Source organism: Strigops habroptila, chromosome 4, assembly GCF_004027225.2.
Source record: "Strigops habroptila isolate Jane chromosome 4, bStrHab1.2.pri, whole genome shotgun sequence".
Taxonomy (NCBI): Eukaryota; Metazoa; Chordata; class Aves; order Psittaciformes; family Psittacidae; genus Strigops; species Strigops habroptila.
Genome location: NC_046358.1, coordinates 6,412,762 through 6,427,081, shown reverse-complemented (window position 1 = coordinate 6,427,081; position 14,320 = coordinate 6,412,762). Strand labels below are relative to the sequence as shown.

The 14,320-nt window shown below is 39.2% G+C and overlaps 1 protein-coding gene and 1 long non-coding RNA gene across 14 annotated transcripts in view; both read right to left on the bottom strand.

Moving 5' to 3' along the window:
* The window catches only part of PHF21A (PHD finger protein 21A), a 130,110-nt gene that overhangs the window by 19,143 nt on the left and 96,647 nt on the right, over positions 1-14,320 (bottom strand). For 7 of the 13 annotated variants that reach the window (XM_030482168.1, XM_030482163.1, XM_030482158.1 and 4 more), the window contains exons 6-9: positions 9,170-9,370; positions 5,448-5,702; positions 3,595-3,681; positions 1,081-1,377 (exon numbers count right to left, since the gene is read on the bottom strand). In XM_030482168.1, coding sequence (XP_030338028.1) covers positions 1,081-1,377; positions 3,595-3,681; positions 5,448-5,702; positions 9,170-9,370 — 840 coding nt within the window. The remainder of the gene's footprint in view (positions 1-1,080; positions 1,378-3,594; positions 3,682-5,447; positions 5,703-9,169; positions 9,371-14,320) is intronic. The other 6 variants (XM_030482169.1, XM_030482165.1, XM_030482167.1 and 3 more) reach the window with 2 other exon arrangements.
* On the bottom strand, positions 6,521-8,794 carry LOC115606362. The gene is made up of 3 exons (XR_003990885.1): positions 8,597-8,794; positions 6,980-6,983; positions 6,521-6,531 (listed from the first exon to the last, which is right to left on the bottom strand). It is a non-coding gene; the product is annotated as an uncharacterized LOC115606362 (long non-coding RNA).

Below are 14,320 nucleotides of genomic sequence, written 5' to 3'. Positions count from 1 at the left end.
CCTACTCAGGAGAATTCATAAGCAGAACTGAACATGAGCGTATCTTTCATGCCCATGATTATCACAGTCTCCAAAGGTGACTTCAAAAGCAGAAGGTAACTTCAAGGCACATTAGTCTATGAAAAGAGTTATAACTGAAATATATACTATTATTATTTATCTAAGTTACACAAATGTTGTATGTTATAATGTGTTATATAGTATACAATATTATAGTATTACTAACAGGCCACATTGGATGGGGCTTTGAGCAACCTGGTCTAGTGGACAGTGTCCCTGCCTGTGGCAGAGGGTTAGAACTAAATGAGCTTTAAGGTCCCTTTCAACCGAAACTGATTTATGATTTGTTCTATGATTCTATGATATTATATATGAAAGAGTTAAAAGTGAAACAGAATATTGCTTTACTTGAACTGAATGGCAAGGACTGTCAGTTGCAATCCATACTGACTTAAGTAATGTCTAAGTTTATAAAAGTCTTTTCTGGAGAGAGACTTTAAAACTAAACATCTAGAATTCTCCATTTCTGAGGGTCTCATTTCCACTCAATCAATCCAATTTAGCCACAGGGAACTATCAGTCTCCAGAAGCTGAGTGAGCCTGTTTTGTCTTCAGTCACAAGACTACAAGATCAAGGAAGAAATTACTACATTTATTGTATTAAATGCCCCTACAGTTCTGTGGAATTTTTGCCTTTCACATAGTCACCCTTTGATAAAACAGAAACACAGAAAATATTTTCCCAGTGTTTTTTAAAGGCTTGATACGAACATAGTGTTCAGTTTGTACTTGGTCTCCAAGATACCAGTACAGCCCTGCAATGTAGCTTATCAACTACTGAAGTTAAGACAGTAGGGGGAGCATAAAAACACTGAAGCATGAGAAAAGAATCTAATGGCCCATATTAAAGAAAATGGTAACTTCTACCCCAACAGTTGCAAGTCATACCATAATTTGCACTATTGTTGGAACGTGAATATCTCCACTACACAACCATGGTTGTCAGTCCTCTCCAAACCAACACAGCAAAGCAATAAAGCAAAAGGTGTGTTGCATCAATAGACACTTTCTGATCTGTACCTGTTTTTCAACGTTTGGTTTGCTGATCTGTACAGTCTGAGGTCCAGCGAGCCTGGTACCCGGTGCTGCTATCACGATGCTGGTGAGCTGTGCCATAGGGAAAGTTTTGGCTATGGTTGCTGTCTGCCCGTTAACTACACGAACGGGATGTATGGAGTTCTGAGAGTTGGGTAAAGAGGTGGGTGTGAACTTTGTTGTTAACATCACAGGCCTCTGAATAAGCTGGGGAGCTGCAAGCATTGGAGGAGGTGCTGGGGCAATAGGAATGTTATTCTGGGCAACTGGTTTAGGTCGAACCTACAAAAAAAAAGAGAGAAAAAAGAGAGATTTTAATATATCAGTATTTCAAATGAACTTTTTTAGTAAGTCTTTCAATTCAGCCTGTATAATCTGCAGAATGTTGCTTGATTTTTTTACTGAATGTAATTTTCAGCATAGTGTCCTAAGGATGTTATGAGAAGGAAAAGCCACATTTTCAAACCTACTTGCATAAACGCATCTGTAACATCTGCATAGGCAGTCACTGTCCCTGAAATGGTATTTGGATGCACAGACACTTATATTGTATGTTTATTGCCAAGTGCCTTATCTATATGTAAATCTACATATTGGTTCTGCAAGCCAAAACATTCATGTCATATTTACAGGCACAACTGAGGCTTTCATGTTCGAAGTGTGTCTCAGGGCTTTATACTGAGCCTCCAAGAAATCATGAACAGTTGATTGTGCCCTGAAAGAAATAGTAATTTTTTTCAGCAAATACCTGTTACCTTTGTCAACTCTATATATTATTTAGACACCTGCACAACCAATCTTGCTAAGCAACAAAATTGTCAAGATTATACATTAATCCATCACTGAAAGTGCTAAAAGCTACAGGTAAATGCAGTCATTGCACTTTTCTTCTTTCAGAAGAAAGAAAAGAGCCACAAGAATCTTCCAATACTCCACCACTAATACTTCCTTATTTCTTGCCCATTGTTAAGTTTGCATTTATCACATCATTACAGAGAGCAGAAATAGAATACGTTACTCTGAAAAGAAAGTCCTTTTCCTTATTTGATTCCTGTTGTCCTATCCACCTTTAATACTCCATGATGTATTTTATCATGGAAAACTAGGTCACATTTCAACAGATCTTACCACCCCCAAATCTTCATCAGATACCAGCCTATATTTTTGTAAAAGAATTAGACTTTTATTCACAGCACCATGTATTTCTTACAAATTCAATAGTTCCTCTATATGTTTTTTTCAATGAAGAAGCAATTTTTGTCTTTCCCAAACCATGAAAAACAAGTAAACCACAAGTTTCACTGCTCAGCTGCAAACAGAAGTTGCTCTCTGTTGCAATATAGAAATATTTGAGAACAATCTAGAGACATCTTCTTTTTCCTTCTTTACTCATGAGCTGCAAGCAACAATTAGAGCAATTTAAGGCCTTGGATGATGCTTTGATTTTGATGACACCAGTTCCGTGGGTTCATTTCATTTGGTGCAAACAGGATCATATATGATCACCATACATGAATTTCATAATCACAGACTCATGCAGGTTGGGAGGCAGCCCAGGAGGTCTCCAATTTGACCTCTTGCTCAGATCAGGGCCAACACTAAATGTCGACAAGGTTTTGGTGAGGGTTTTGTTCAGGCAGGTCTTGTAAAACTCCAAAGATGGAGCTTCCACAAAGTCTCTGGGAAGCCTCTTCCACTTCTGATTGTCATAAAAGAGAGAAATGTTTCCTTATACACAGGCTAAACCTTCCCCATTCCAATTTATGATCATTGTCTGTAACTCTGCCAAGCACCTATGTCTCCATCTTCTTGTTAACTTCCTTGTTGATACTGAAAATAAGTCTGCTGTTAGGGTGCCTCCAAAATCTCTTCTCTAAACTGAACAAGCCTAGATCCTTCAGCCTTCCCTTGCAGGTCTTATATTCCAGTTGTGTCCCCATCCCATGTGTTCTCCCCAGCTATTTTAGTGGCTTCCCTCACTCAAATTTTTCAACTAGGGAGTCCAAAATTACATGCTACATATCAGATCCAGTTTTATGATTGCTGAGGAAAGATGAATAATCTCTTCCCTTAACCTACTGGCTGTGGTCCTGTCTTTACAGCCTAATATGCTGCTATGCTGCTTTGTTGCCAGGGCACACCTCTCACTTAGCTACTGTCAACAAAGACCTTTGAAGCAGTGCTGCTCCCCAGCCAGCCAGTCTATGCAGGGGGTTAGTCCATTACAGATGTAAGACTGCCCTTTTCCATGTTGAAGCTCAAGAGATTCCTGCTGGTCCATTCCTCTGTCGTGTTTAGAGGCCTCTGAATGTCAGCACTGCTCTCAAAAGTATTGACTGCAACCGCAAATGTGGCATCATCTGCAAACCTGTTGAGGATGACTTGTCTCCTTCACCAGGTCACCAAGACACACTGACAGAAATCATATTCACAGAATGCATCTCCCATCTATGCTGTAATTAAATTCCTTCTTCTATTGCTTATTCTCTTTACACTCACCTGTGGAAGAAAATTTGGACGAGGAGTAAGTCTGGGAGGAGGGATGAACTGCGGCACTTTTATGGGCTGAGGCGTAGCCTGAACCTGCTAGAAGAACATAAGAGAGTTCAGAACGCAAAAGAGCTTTGAAGCTGTTCATCAAAATCAACATCCTGAACGTATTTTCAGACCTGACATCCCTGGTTTTCCACTCTGTAAATAATTTTTTCATAGTAACAGGTTCCTCACTAGAAATATGTTAAAGACAGAGCTAATTTTACTTAAACCTTGCTTCACAAATTGCAGATATCTTCCCTTTTAGTTCAACTGTACTAGCTACCGTGCTCTGCAATCTAAAACCATTTTGTTTGAAGATAATGAAAACTCCAATTTGTTTTAATAGTTAAAAAATGGCTTTACAACAGGTGGAAAATCATAACAGACTTCGATGTCCAGCTATATGAACCACTGTCCTTTTATATTGAACAGCATACAGAAGAATGAAAGAGCATCTCATGCAAACAGAAAAGATCTGGAAGTTCCAACTCTTTTAGCAATATTAATGACACTCTGAGTGGCTCTAAATACACAACTTGAATTTTTCAGAATTAGGCCATTTATATGAAACACTAAGATCTGATTTTAAGGCATCCCTTAAAATCAGTACTAGACTACCTAAGTACTTCCCTGTCTAACTGAAATCAGTTGGATGGAGTTGCCACATGATTAACCACTGAATAGCAATATTAGGTACCCTAAATTGAGCAGCCGGTGAGATTCTCTGAAATGAATGTCCATGTTAGTTTTCATCCTTCTCTACTTCTGTCCACCCAGGTAAGATTGCAATTTACTTCAAAAAGGTCTTGTACTGATTAATACTGGGGAAAATATTCTGAGATTTTGGATGAAATTTGCTACAGAAACATAAATCATGGACTGTTATTAAAACAGATTCACCTCCCCAAACTTAAGTTATTCAGCAAAGAAATGAAGCACAGACACAAAGGACAGATGAGAGTGGTGCAAGGGATGACATGGGAAAAGAGAACAGTAGAAAAAACTCCACTCAAATAGTCTCTTCTATTCTGATTGCAAACATATGCCTCACTAGGAAGCAAAATTCCTTCCATATGTATTATTAAACTGTATTTTTTAATAAAGATAAGTTGGATTTATGTTTAGTGAAGCCTTAGCCTTTACTCCAGAAGTAAAATCTCCCCGTCATGATGCTATACAATGTCTGGTTTCCAGACCAAGAAGCCTATATAACCCAATCCTAAAACATTGCTTCTTTTATTTCTAGTTGGCCAACTATTCTGGAAAAAAACTGTGTAGTGTTAATCAAAGCACTTTCCAAAATACATGCTTAAAGAAGCAGGATCTGTGTATGTGTATGGAAAAGCGGTGAGTGAAGACACGGTAGTGGGCAGAGTTGTTTAATATCAGAGACTTTATCATGCAAAGGGAATGAGAGAGATTGTCTCAAAAAAATCTAAGATGAAAACCCCAACTGATCAAATGAAGAAAGCCTGACATCTCCTTTACCAAAGAAAAGAGTAGGAATTCCACATAGGTTAGGTAGGGGTGAAACAATCATTATTTCCCCATGCCTAACAATTACTAACAGGGGAAACTTTACACAGGGGTGAGGATAGCACTGATGTAATTCTATAAAGCAAAATAGTAATAACAACCCATCTAGATAGTAAATACTTTTCTCGTAGACTATCATATTAACAATGTCAATTAGTGAAGACTCACAACATGTCCCTACTATCCTCCTTTCTGTGCAAAAACCTGACTGTTTTTTCCCAATAGCCCTCTGGTAAACCAAACCCACACATTGCTGCAGGGCAAACACACGAAACGCTTACCAAAGTTACTGTGTTTTTTGCCACTATTTGGACTGCCTCAGCTCCTGGCCCAGTGACCTTATTTGTTGTCTGGAGGTTGACTGGTGCATTCTGCGCATCAGTGCTGAGGACTGCTTTCTGATTGTTGTTGATAGCAGTAACCATGGCAATGGTAGGTCTCTGACCCACAACAGAGGCAGGCATGGTCGCAGTTGCTGCTTTCAAGACGAGAGGTAGTGTCTTAGTGGTGATCATAGAAGCTGTAGTTACAGTTTTCTAAGGAAAACAGAAAATACACTGTAAGAGACAGAGACACTTCGTATCAGACAGGACGTGGGTTGGTTAGTCAGAAACAATAGACAGTAAGAGAAAGAAAAGGCAGCACTGAGTCTATCTACCTGCTGTTCAGACAAGCACATTATCTTCTGCTTCTGAAAACTGAATAGCTAGAAAGGATTCTCATTTGAGGCACCTGTTGGGTCTATTTTAATCATCTGCAGCATTACAGATGGATTCAAAGCAAATTCCCAAGAAAATTATAACTAAGCATTAGTAGTGGCATATGCAGTTTCGGATCTTTTAGTTTCATATTACTACCAAACACATACTGTCAATATCAAACCTATAAGGTGGAGGTTTATGAAACATACCAGCAAACTGGCTTCTCACCAATTAAAACTCAAATTTCAAGTGGAAACTCTATTTACAGAGATCCTCACAATCAGAGGAAGAGGGAAAAAACACATTCATGGTTTCTTTAAGAACAAAAGCACATTTTGATTTTGGGTATCTCAAATTTCAGTTTTAGCCGTACACACAGTTATTAAGCCCTTACTTTCTTTCTTAAAACTCTGAGTAGGACTATCCTGAAGTTCTAAGAGCTGGCTATTAGTCTGTCAGCTGCAGCAACTAAGTTTACCTTCTGTGAAATGGGCTGGGTTTGGAACATATATGTGATGCCATGATTGCTCTTGGCCTCTTTTAAAGAGAGTGGTTTTGAATCAGTTAATGCCAGCATTTATCTGAAATGCCTGAATACACTATGCCCACAAATCCCGAACTTAAAACAACTATGATTTCATAGTTCTATTTTAAAATTCACTGTCTTCTACGATGGTAAGGGAAATGGACAATTACAAATCTTACTCAAAAAGCAACAAAGCAAGACAGTCTCCATATAAACCAGAACACAACGTGCACAGAAAACTCATGGTAAGTGACACTCAACAGAATGGCAGGTGAGCTTATTTCTTTTTGGTGTAAAAAACCCCATTGTACCAATGGCACTGCATCTTCAAAACAGTTACTGGCATAATCAAATGCTCTTAGCATGAAATAACCACCATTCCCTCCTGATGTCAGCGCTAGGCTCTATAATGGAACAAAAAAGGAGAACCAGGGATGAGGCAGTCTTTTCCATGTTCTGAACATGCCTGATTGAGACTGCTTGATTTTAATCACACAAGACCTTTCTCTTCTTTGTAATAAAATAATGTATTTCCAGTTGGATTCTTCATATTATTTCCTTAAACAAAACCGCACTTTACCTTCACACCTCTAATTTCGTAATGCTTAAACTATACCTCCTAACTTAATTATGCACAAGTGTGAAAATAATTCACTGTATAATGCCGAATCAAAGGATAATTCATGCTTCAACTTTATACATTTATACAAAATCCAGACATAATTAACTTTTCCTTGTTGCAACATGAACAACTTTCTTCTATGAACTTTTGATCTGAGATTCAAGAGCTTCCTATCAACCTCTGCTGCACCTTCTCCAAAGCAAGAGGATCCCTTCACCTAATGCAGTAACATTAGTCAAGCTTTCCCAATGAGATGTAACGTGGTATCATTTTCATAAGCACTACATTCATCCATAAACATTTTAAAGAAAAGTATAATCAATCATGTAATACAAGACTATGACTCTTCCAAGGGGTTCTATTAAGTGTGTAAGTACTAAGAGTATGGTTTCAGTCAGCAGATCACAGAGCTTGAATATCCGTGTTACTCTGCTGAGCATTAATTACCTTGGTTATTCTAAAAATGTTCAATGCATGAATTCATACTGAAATGGCATTTATAGTAAGTCTGCATTTATTTCACATAATAACATTGCAATAATATGACCTTTTAGCAGGGCTGGTGCTTTATGAAGATTTCAAAAGCCCTTCTTATTGGGCTATATTAAGTATATTAAAATGTCACTATTAAGGCAGCACATATACCTTGATTCTTCAATTGAATTACTCTGAAAATAACCATTGAAAGCACTCTCTTTACTGACACAGCCTTCAAAGGTGTATTCATTACAAAAGCAGGCACCAAAAAACTTTCTAGAGACAAAAAGTATTTGACTTTTCTTTGCTGAAAGGGATTGAGGGGCAACAGGACAGAGGCACAACCTCAGATGCAAAATGAGGTTATGTCAGAATTATACCAACATAAGTAAAAATAGAAAAGCGTTAAGAATAAAAGCTGGTTTATTTATTCAAGTAAGAGGATGACCTGCCTTTCAGTTTGCACTTTCCAAGTTCAGCTGTATCAATGATACTCAGAAGGGTGTAGCAGTTTTTGACTGTTTCACTAGAGGGCTCTTTAACTTTGAACAAAACCTCAGCTTTTACAACCCAGGAGATGACCTGGAAGTTAATGGATGAATGCAAAGTGTGGAATTCAGAGAAACATACGACACTGCTCTTGCAGTCATGTTTCCTGACTGAAAATAGTGATACAGCAAAGAATGATCCATTGTTTGCCTGTTAAGTATCTTAGGACACAGTAATATTAACTTATTTGTTCTGATTTAGCTTTGATATTAATGTTGCTGCTCAGAAATGTCTTTTCCTTCGTTGAGTTTCCTCTGTTTCTGCAATATTCTTTTCTCAAAAATACAATTACCTAAGCCTCACAAATACATTTTTAGAGCACATCCAACACAACTTGCTGCATTAATGAGAGAACTAACAGCTCAACCATTTCTCCCTCCTCTACTTCCAGGAAAAGGGAGTACAGGAATCACAATCGGTCAAAGCTGTGGTTGTGATTCACTGAAGTGTGCATAAAGTAAACTCCATGGGTAAACTCTGCCATCTGCCTGTCCAAAATCCCAAAACTCTGGTGAATTTGGGGATTATATCTCTAATCCTATACTATACTGAAACTCCCAATAAAGACACTAGTTACTAAAACTCGAACTTTACAATCAACATTGTACACTTCTAGATGAATCCTTGCAAACTCTGGTATGATTTGATATGAGTTACATCTGTTTAAAACGAACCAAGCAGAAAGAAGAGGGAGCTGTTTTCTGACATTCTGTTCACAGATACAGTGGGCACTCTGTCAGTCTTTTAAAAATAAAGTATTTTAATCATACGCCTCATACAGCGTGTGCAATGTCTTTACCGGTTCAAGATCTACTGGCTGTGGACGATCATTCCTGCACATATAGAAAAGACAGGTTCATTTGGTAACTTTCACTTATGTTAAAGAAAGGTGATACTGCCACCCTTCTTTTCTGTGAGGTTATGATTTGAATTTTAGACACTACATAATTTGACTCAGATAGGAAGTTATTGCCAAAAAAACCCCCACAGGACCCATACCTACATATGCACAGAAGGAGAAATTCATATTGGTACATTAATGGGCATAAGTGAAAGTTTGCAATTTCTCTCTGCACTTTTGGTTTTTTCACCTTTAGCAAAGAAAAGAATTATTGTAGAGATTTTTACCTGTGATCCAATCACGTTTGGAGAGGGTGCAGTAGACTGCTGCTGCTGTTGATGGTGATGCTGCTGGAGCTGTTGTAGTGGTTGCGGCTGCGGTGTCTGTAGTTTGTTTTCTGACTGTGCCAATGGCTGAATTTGAAACTTACTGTCTGGCTGTTCCTGCTTCACTATCAAATTCTTTCGAAGCTGTTCCACCACTCTTTTCTACCAGATAAACAAAAGCACAAACATAAATGATGGCAGTTATTTAGCTGCAAAGATTAGAGGAGATAAGAACTCCTAAAGTTACATTTATTTAATGGAAATAAAGAACTGCTCAGAAGCTTAATGGGATTTCTCTGTTTGGAATTTTAAATACTGGTGTTATCTAATAGGCACAGTGTCAAAACAGGCCCCAGAGGAGTTCTGCTGCCCAGCAGGCTGACCCTGCTGTTCTTGCAGAAACCTACCCCCCAAAATTCAGCCTGTTCACAAACCACTACAAGACCTCATTAACCTATATTCACTTGAGACGCATTAGCATTCACATTGGAAAGCTTCTGACTCCTTCAAACATACACCATTCCTAAACAGTGATGAAAAAGGACTTCAGGTTGAAGCTTCAAGGCTGACTTCAGGGCAATGGGGATGCCTTTTTGTACCAGGCATCGAAACGGAGTGGAATGCAAAGTGGGGAATAGGAAGGCATGAACATGCAGTAATCTGTTCAATATTACTGTCACCTTAAAGAAACCAGACAGGGCTACCTATGTGGGAAGGAAATGGCACAGATTTATTTCTCCTGGCTTAAAGGCTTCCTATTATGTTATAGGTTCCATGAAAGTTTGAAATTAATTAAGAAATAAGTTTCTTCTCCTGGTAGGCATTGTGTATCTTTTCCTATAATCCAACTACCCCCAAGTTAGGACAGCTTTAAAAAGATATAGATATATGCTTAAGTCCTTTGAATCAAGAGCATATGCATACTCCAAAACAATTATACCACATGGCTGGCTTCAGAAGAGGACAAGGAAGTCACAGATGCGGTAGGGACTCAACTGAGAAAGTTGCAGTGGAAACAGAGATGGTCAGGATACCTCTAACAGAGCCAGGTGCCAACACTGGGCTGCCCAAACCAGTTCCACTTACACAGAAAGGGAGAGAAAAGACCCACATTCTGACAACATCAAATGTTTTGATTTTTGTTTTGAAGCATTAGCATTAAGACAACACAAAACAGAGAGATGGAGGGAAAAAATAGTATATCCAGCTATTTACAACCAACTGAAATAATTTTTTCCCTCAAATTCCTTTCACATGGGATTATGAAACTCTGAGCTAACAAAATATCTGCTCTCTGCATAGTTCTTGTGGACATACTGTAGAATTTTGATTCCAAGTATCTTGCTTATGGTGAGTTAAAACTATATGGTGCTTCACACACTGTGTACCTCTAAGCCCAGAAGATGACAAAAGGCGTAGAGTCCCAAATCAGCAGATTCGAGAACTGGAACTTTAAAAAGCCAAATAAACCCCACAAGCAACCACACCACCCCTGTTTCATAAGATTGAAATGTGTAAGCTCACATGACTGACCTTTCTGCAAGAGACTGCATTCAGAGACTCAGAAGTGTGCACAAGGAAGACTGACTGGCTTCTACAAAACCTTCTGCCCTGGCTGGGAATACACACTCAGCTCCAATGACAGGAACAGTCAGGGAGCTGGTAATGGACGGCAGCATGAAGGAGCTATTTTACATTGCATCCAGAAAAGTGCTAAAAGCTCTAAATTGTTTGTTCCCTTCTACAACAAGGCAAATTATAACAGGAGTGTAGAAGGCATTTTTCTAATTCAGATATTTTACATAGTTTTAGATGGCCTGTGTCTATCAGCTCGTTTGTATACGTAGTAACTGAACGAGCATTTAAAGCTGCTTTCTGCAAAGATCCACCGTGTTAACATGCAAACCAAAGTGCCGTGTCAGCAAGCAGATACAAGAGCTGAAAAAAACATTTCCAGAGAGTAACCCAAGGGGGGGGGAGAGGAAATAATGCAACATGCCTATGGAATACCTGCCAAAAAATGGACTGCACATACACTGTACACAGGAGGCTAAAGAATTACTGTAACCGGCACGAACAGGAAAGGAGGTTTTGTCTTCCACAGCTGCCTGCATGGATTTCAGTGATAATGGTGCTGCTTCTACTGATTCCCTGACTGGAGGAAATCAGCAGCAACGGCCCAAGAATTCGTTTCGATCTTCTTTACAATGGGATGAACATTAGTGAAAGGATTTTTAAAAGAATAAAAAGAGGGAGAGAAGAGAGGAAGAGGCAAACTGAAGGACTTCCTTGCCATAGTGCTACGGCAGGGTGAGTGCCAGCGAGGAGCAGGAGGGAGGTGAGTCACATCACACTCACATTGCTGCCTGTTCCACTCCCTGGGCCCAAACCACAGCCCGCAAAGCTGGGCAAAAACAGGACCAAAGCACAACTTTTGTTAGTGCCTTGTGCACAAACGGAGGCTCAGCACATTTGGCACAAGATGGATAACGTGGGTGGAAGAACGCTGTTGCTCTGGAAGTCTACGCTAGCCTGTTAGAGGCTGCTGAGAGCTGCCTGGCAGCAGCGTATCCTGCCATGCATATCCATTATGCAGATATTAAATTGGAAGAAACATCTAATGCTTTTAAGATTCAGAGAGTAAAACTGAAGTTTGCAGTGCATGCCAATTGCTTACGCGGTTTATTAAGCTGCTTCTACCAACTGTCAGTAAAAACACCACGCTGCAACTCCAGAAATCATTTCATGACCTGCAAGCCTGTTGGGATTATGTTTGTAAGTAGTTACCAGGAGGGAGACTCTAAACAACATATTCCGAAGTTGCTTAGCTTAATTAGCAAAACCAGATGAGACTCCTAAGTGTGGCACCTACACAAGAACTAAGAGTAGATCTACACCTATTTTCAGCACTACTCTCTGCTGCGTCCTTCTCACCCCACACCGTTGGTCTGACACCATACAGGGCTCCTCCACAGTATCCTGCTGGAACCAGCATCCTGCTGGAACCGCTGCTCTGCAGCTGCACTAGAGCCCTGGCACGTGTCTGCCTGCAGCAATGTTAGCAGAGCCTCACGTTGTAGGGGATGAAACAGGAGGGCAGCATGAAAGAAACTCTTGTCTACTGTCAGACTTGATACGTCATGAAAACTGCATTTTAAAATTGCTCTTCAGTTATTTGACTGTTCTTCATCAATTTTGAGGGCGGTTTGTGCTGCAGAAAGTACAGTCTGTATGACTGAAATTTGCCAAGGCTGGTAAAAAGTCCTACTTACGTGCCTTAGAGATCGAGTGTCAATGAGATTGAGGTTATCCAGAACTACCACAGAACTCTAAGAAAAATTCCTACTTCTTTAAATGTAATCATTGCCATTTTCCCTTCCTACTCTCATTTACGAATATTTAATTAAACTCTTACTGACAACTTCAAACTTTTAAATTGAGATTAACTCGATCATAAACACAACATGTTAGTTTTCTACATGTCAGAAAGCTCTAACTCTCCCCGTAGTCCTAAAATAGTTTTGTTTCCTGCCACACCACAAATGTATGAAAAGCACTTGCCTTTCAAGTTCACTGAATTTCCCTCCAAGCTGAATGCCAATCCTCTCTTTACAGTCAGAATGTGAAAGAAATTAATAACCACGTCCTTTCTTTCAAACTGTATTCTACCCAGAAAGTAACTGCTAGTCCTCTGCAGGGGTTACTATCAGACTACTTCAACATCCACTGTTGAACAGTGCCCAGTAAGCACACTACATGATCTCATAGCTCTTGCTGTCTTGACATCTTTATCACTAATCTCATCAAGAACTGTTCACACCACCAAGTTCACAGAGCCCCAGACATCCTACATGACCCGTTCTTAATGGTAATAATTCGAATCAATATTGTGACATTTAGTGATACCACTTGCTCATTCATGCCACAGGCCAGATCCTAACACAGCATTAGAAGATTATTTTGGTTTGATTAAGCAGAAAATCTGCCTCTGTGTCTTGTGGGCCATGTATCTGTGCCAAAAGGTGTCTTCTCTGTGCTCATATAAAAAACTATCACGAATATGTTGCTGTAAGATAAGAAAAGTCCTTGGAGCAAACTTAAAGCTTAGTAAGGTTTCAGTATAACATTATTAGCTAAGCATTATTTCCATTTTAATCAATCAATCAATATCAAAGTAGTTCTCTGAGTACAGCAATTTTTTATATCCTAGATCAACTGTTATATTTGGTGACACATTTTCTTCTTCACCCAGGAAACTCATTCAGAAACGCATACATATCTAAAGGAGGGTCTGGTTTTAAACTTCAAAAATCTGTAGAAACTAAAATATAAATATCTTCCAAAAATGAGAGAGACACGTAAGTACTAAACAGCTTTGTAACACATACACTTCATATCACAAAAACAAAGCTGATGTGGCTTGAATTGCTCAATTGCTCACTTAGTGACCTGCTTTCCTGCTCCACCAATTCCAGGAAGTCAGCTATTATGGATCCTCTGCTACCTGTTCCCTCCAATGACCAAGAAATGTTCTCTGGGATGTAAAAGTTGCCAATTGCTGCTAATGAAATAGTAGGAGAAAGTACGGATTCCAAATAAGCTCCAGTTAAGAGTGGGGAGAATGGCGGGGATTTCACTGCTTTGCAATCTTCCTTCCCATCTCCCTTCTGCATTCCTTGCCAGCCCCATTCGCTGTTGGTACCCAAAGAGAAGCGAAATACCTCTGCTTTTTGACAGAACAGAAAGATACCAAAACTTCTGTGGTGGGAAGAAGCTAAAAGATTTTGGAGCCCTGACACAGTTAGTCTTTAAACCGCAAAGAGCATGCATTTTGGGAGTGGAATTTGGGAGTGGAAAGATTACCAGCAAGGAGAATAATTGCACACTCCTCTGCTTCTTTAAGATAGTATCTAAAATTCAAAATAGTGAAATCCAATTATAGAAATTGATGATGCAGAATCTACACCAGTGAGGAAAGAAAACCTGTTGTACAAAACAACTTGAATTGAATTCCATTGAAAGAATGATCAAAGGACTATAGAAGTATTTTCAGCTGTTTCTGTGGTTATACTGTGTTTTTATGGAATTTTGCACTTCTGGCTGTGCTTCACT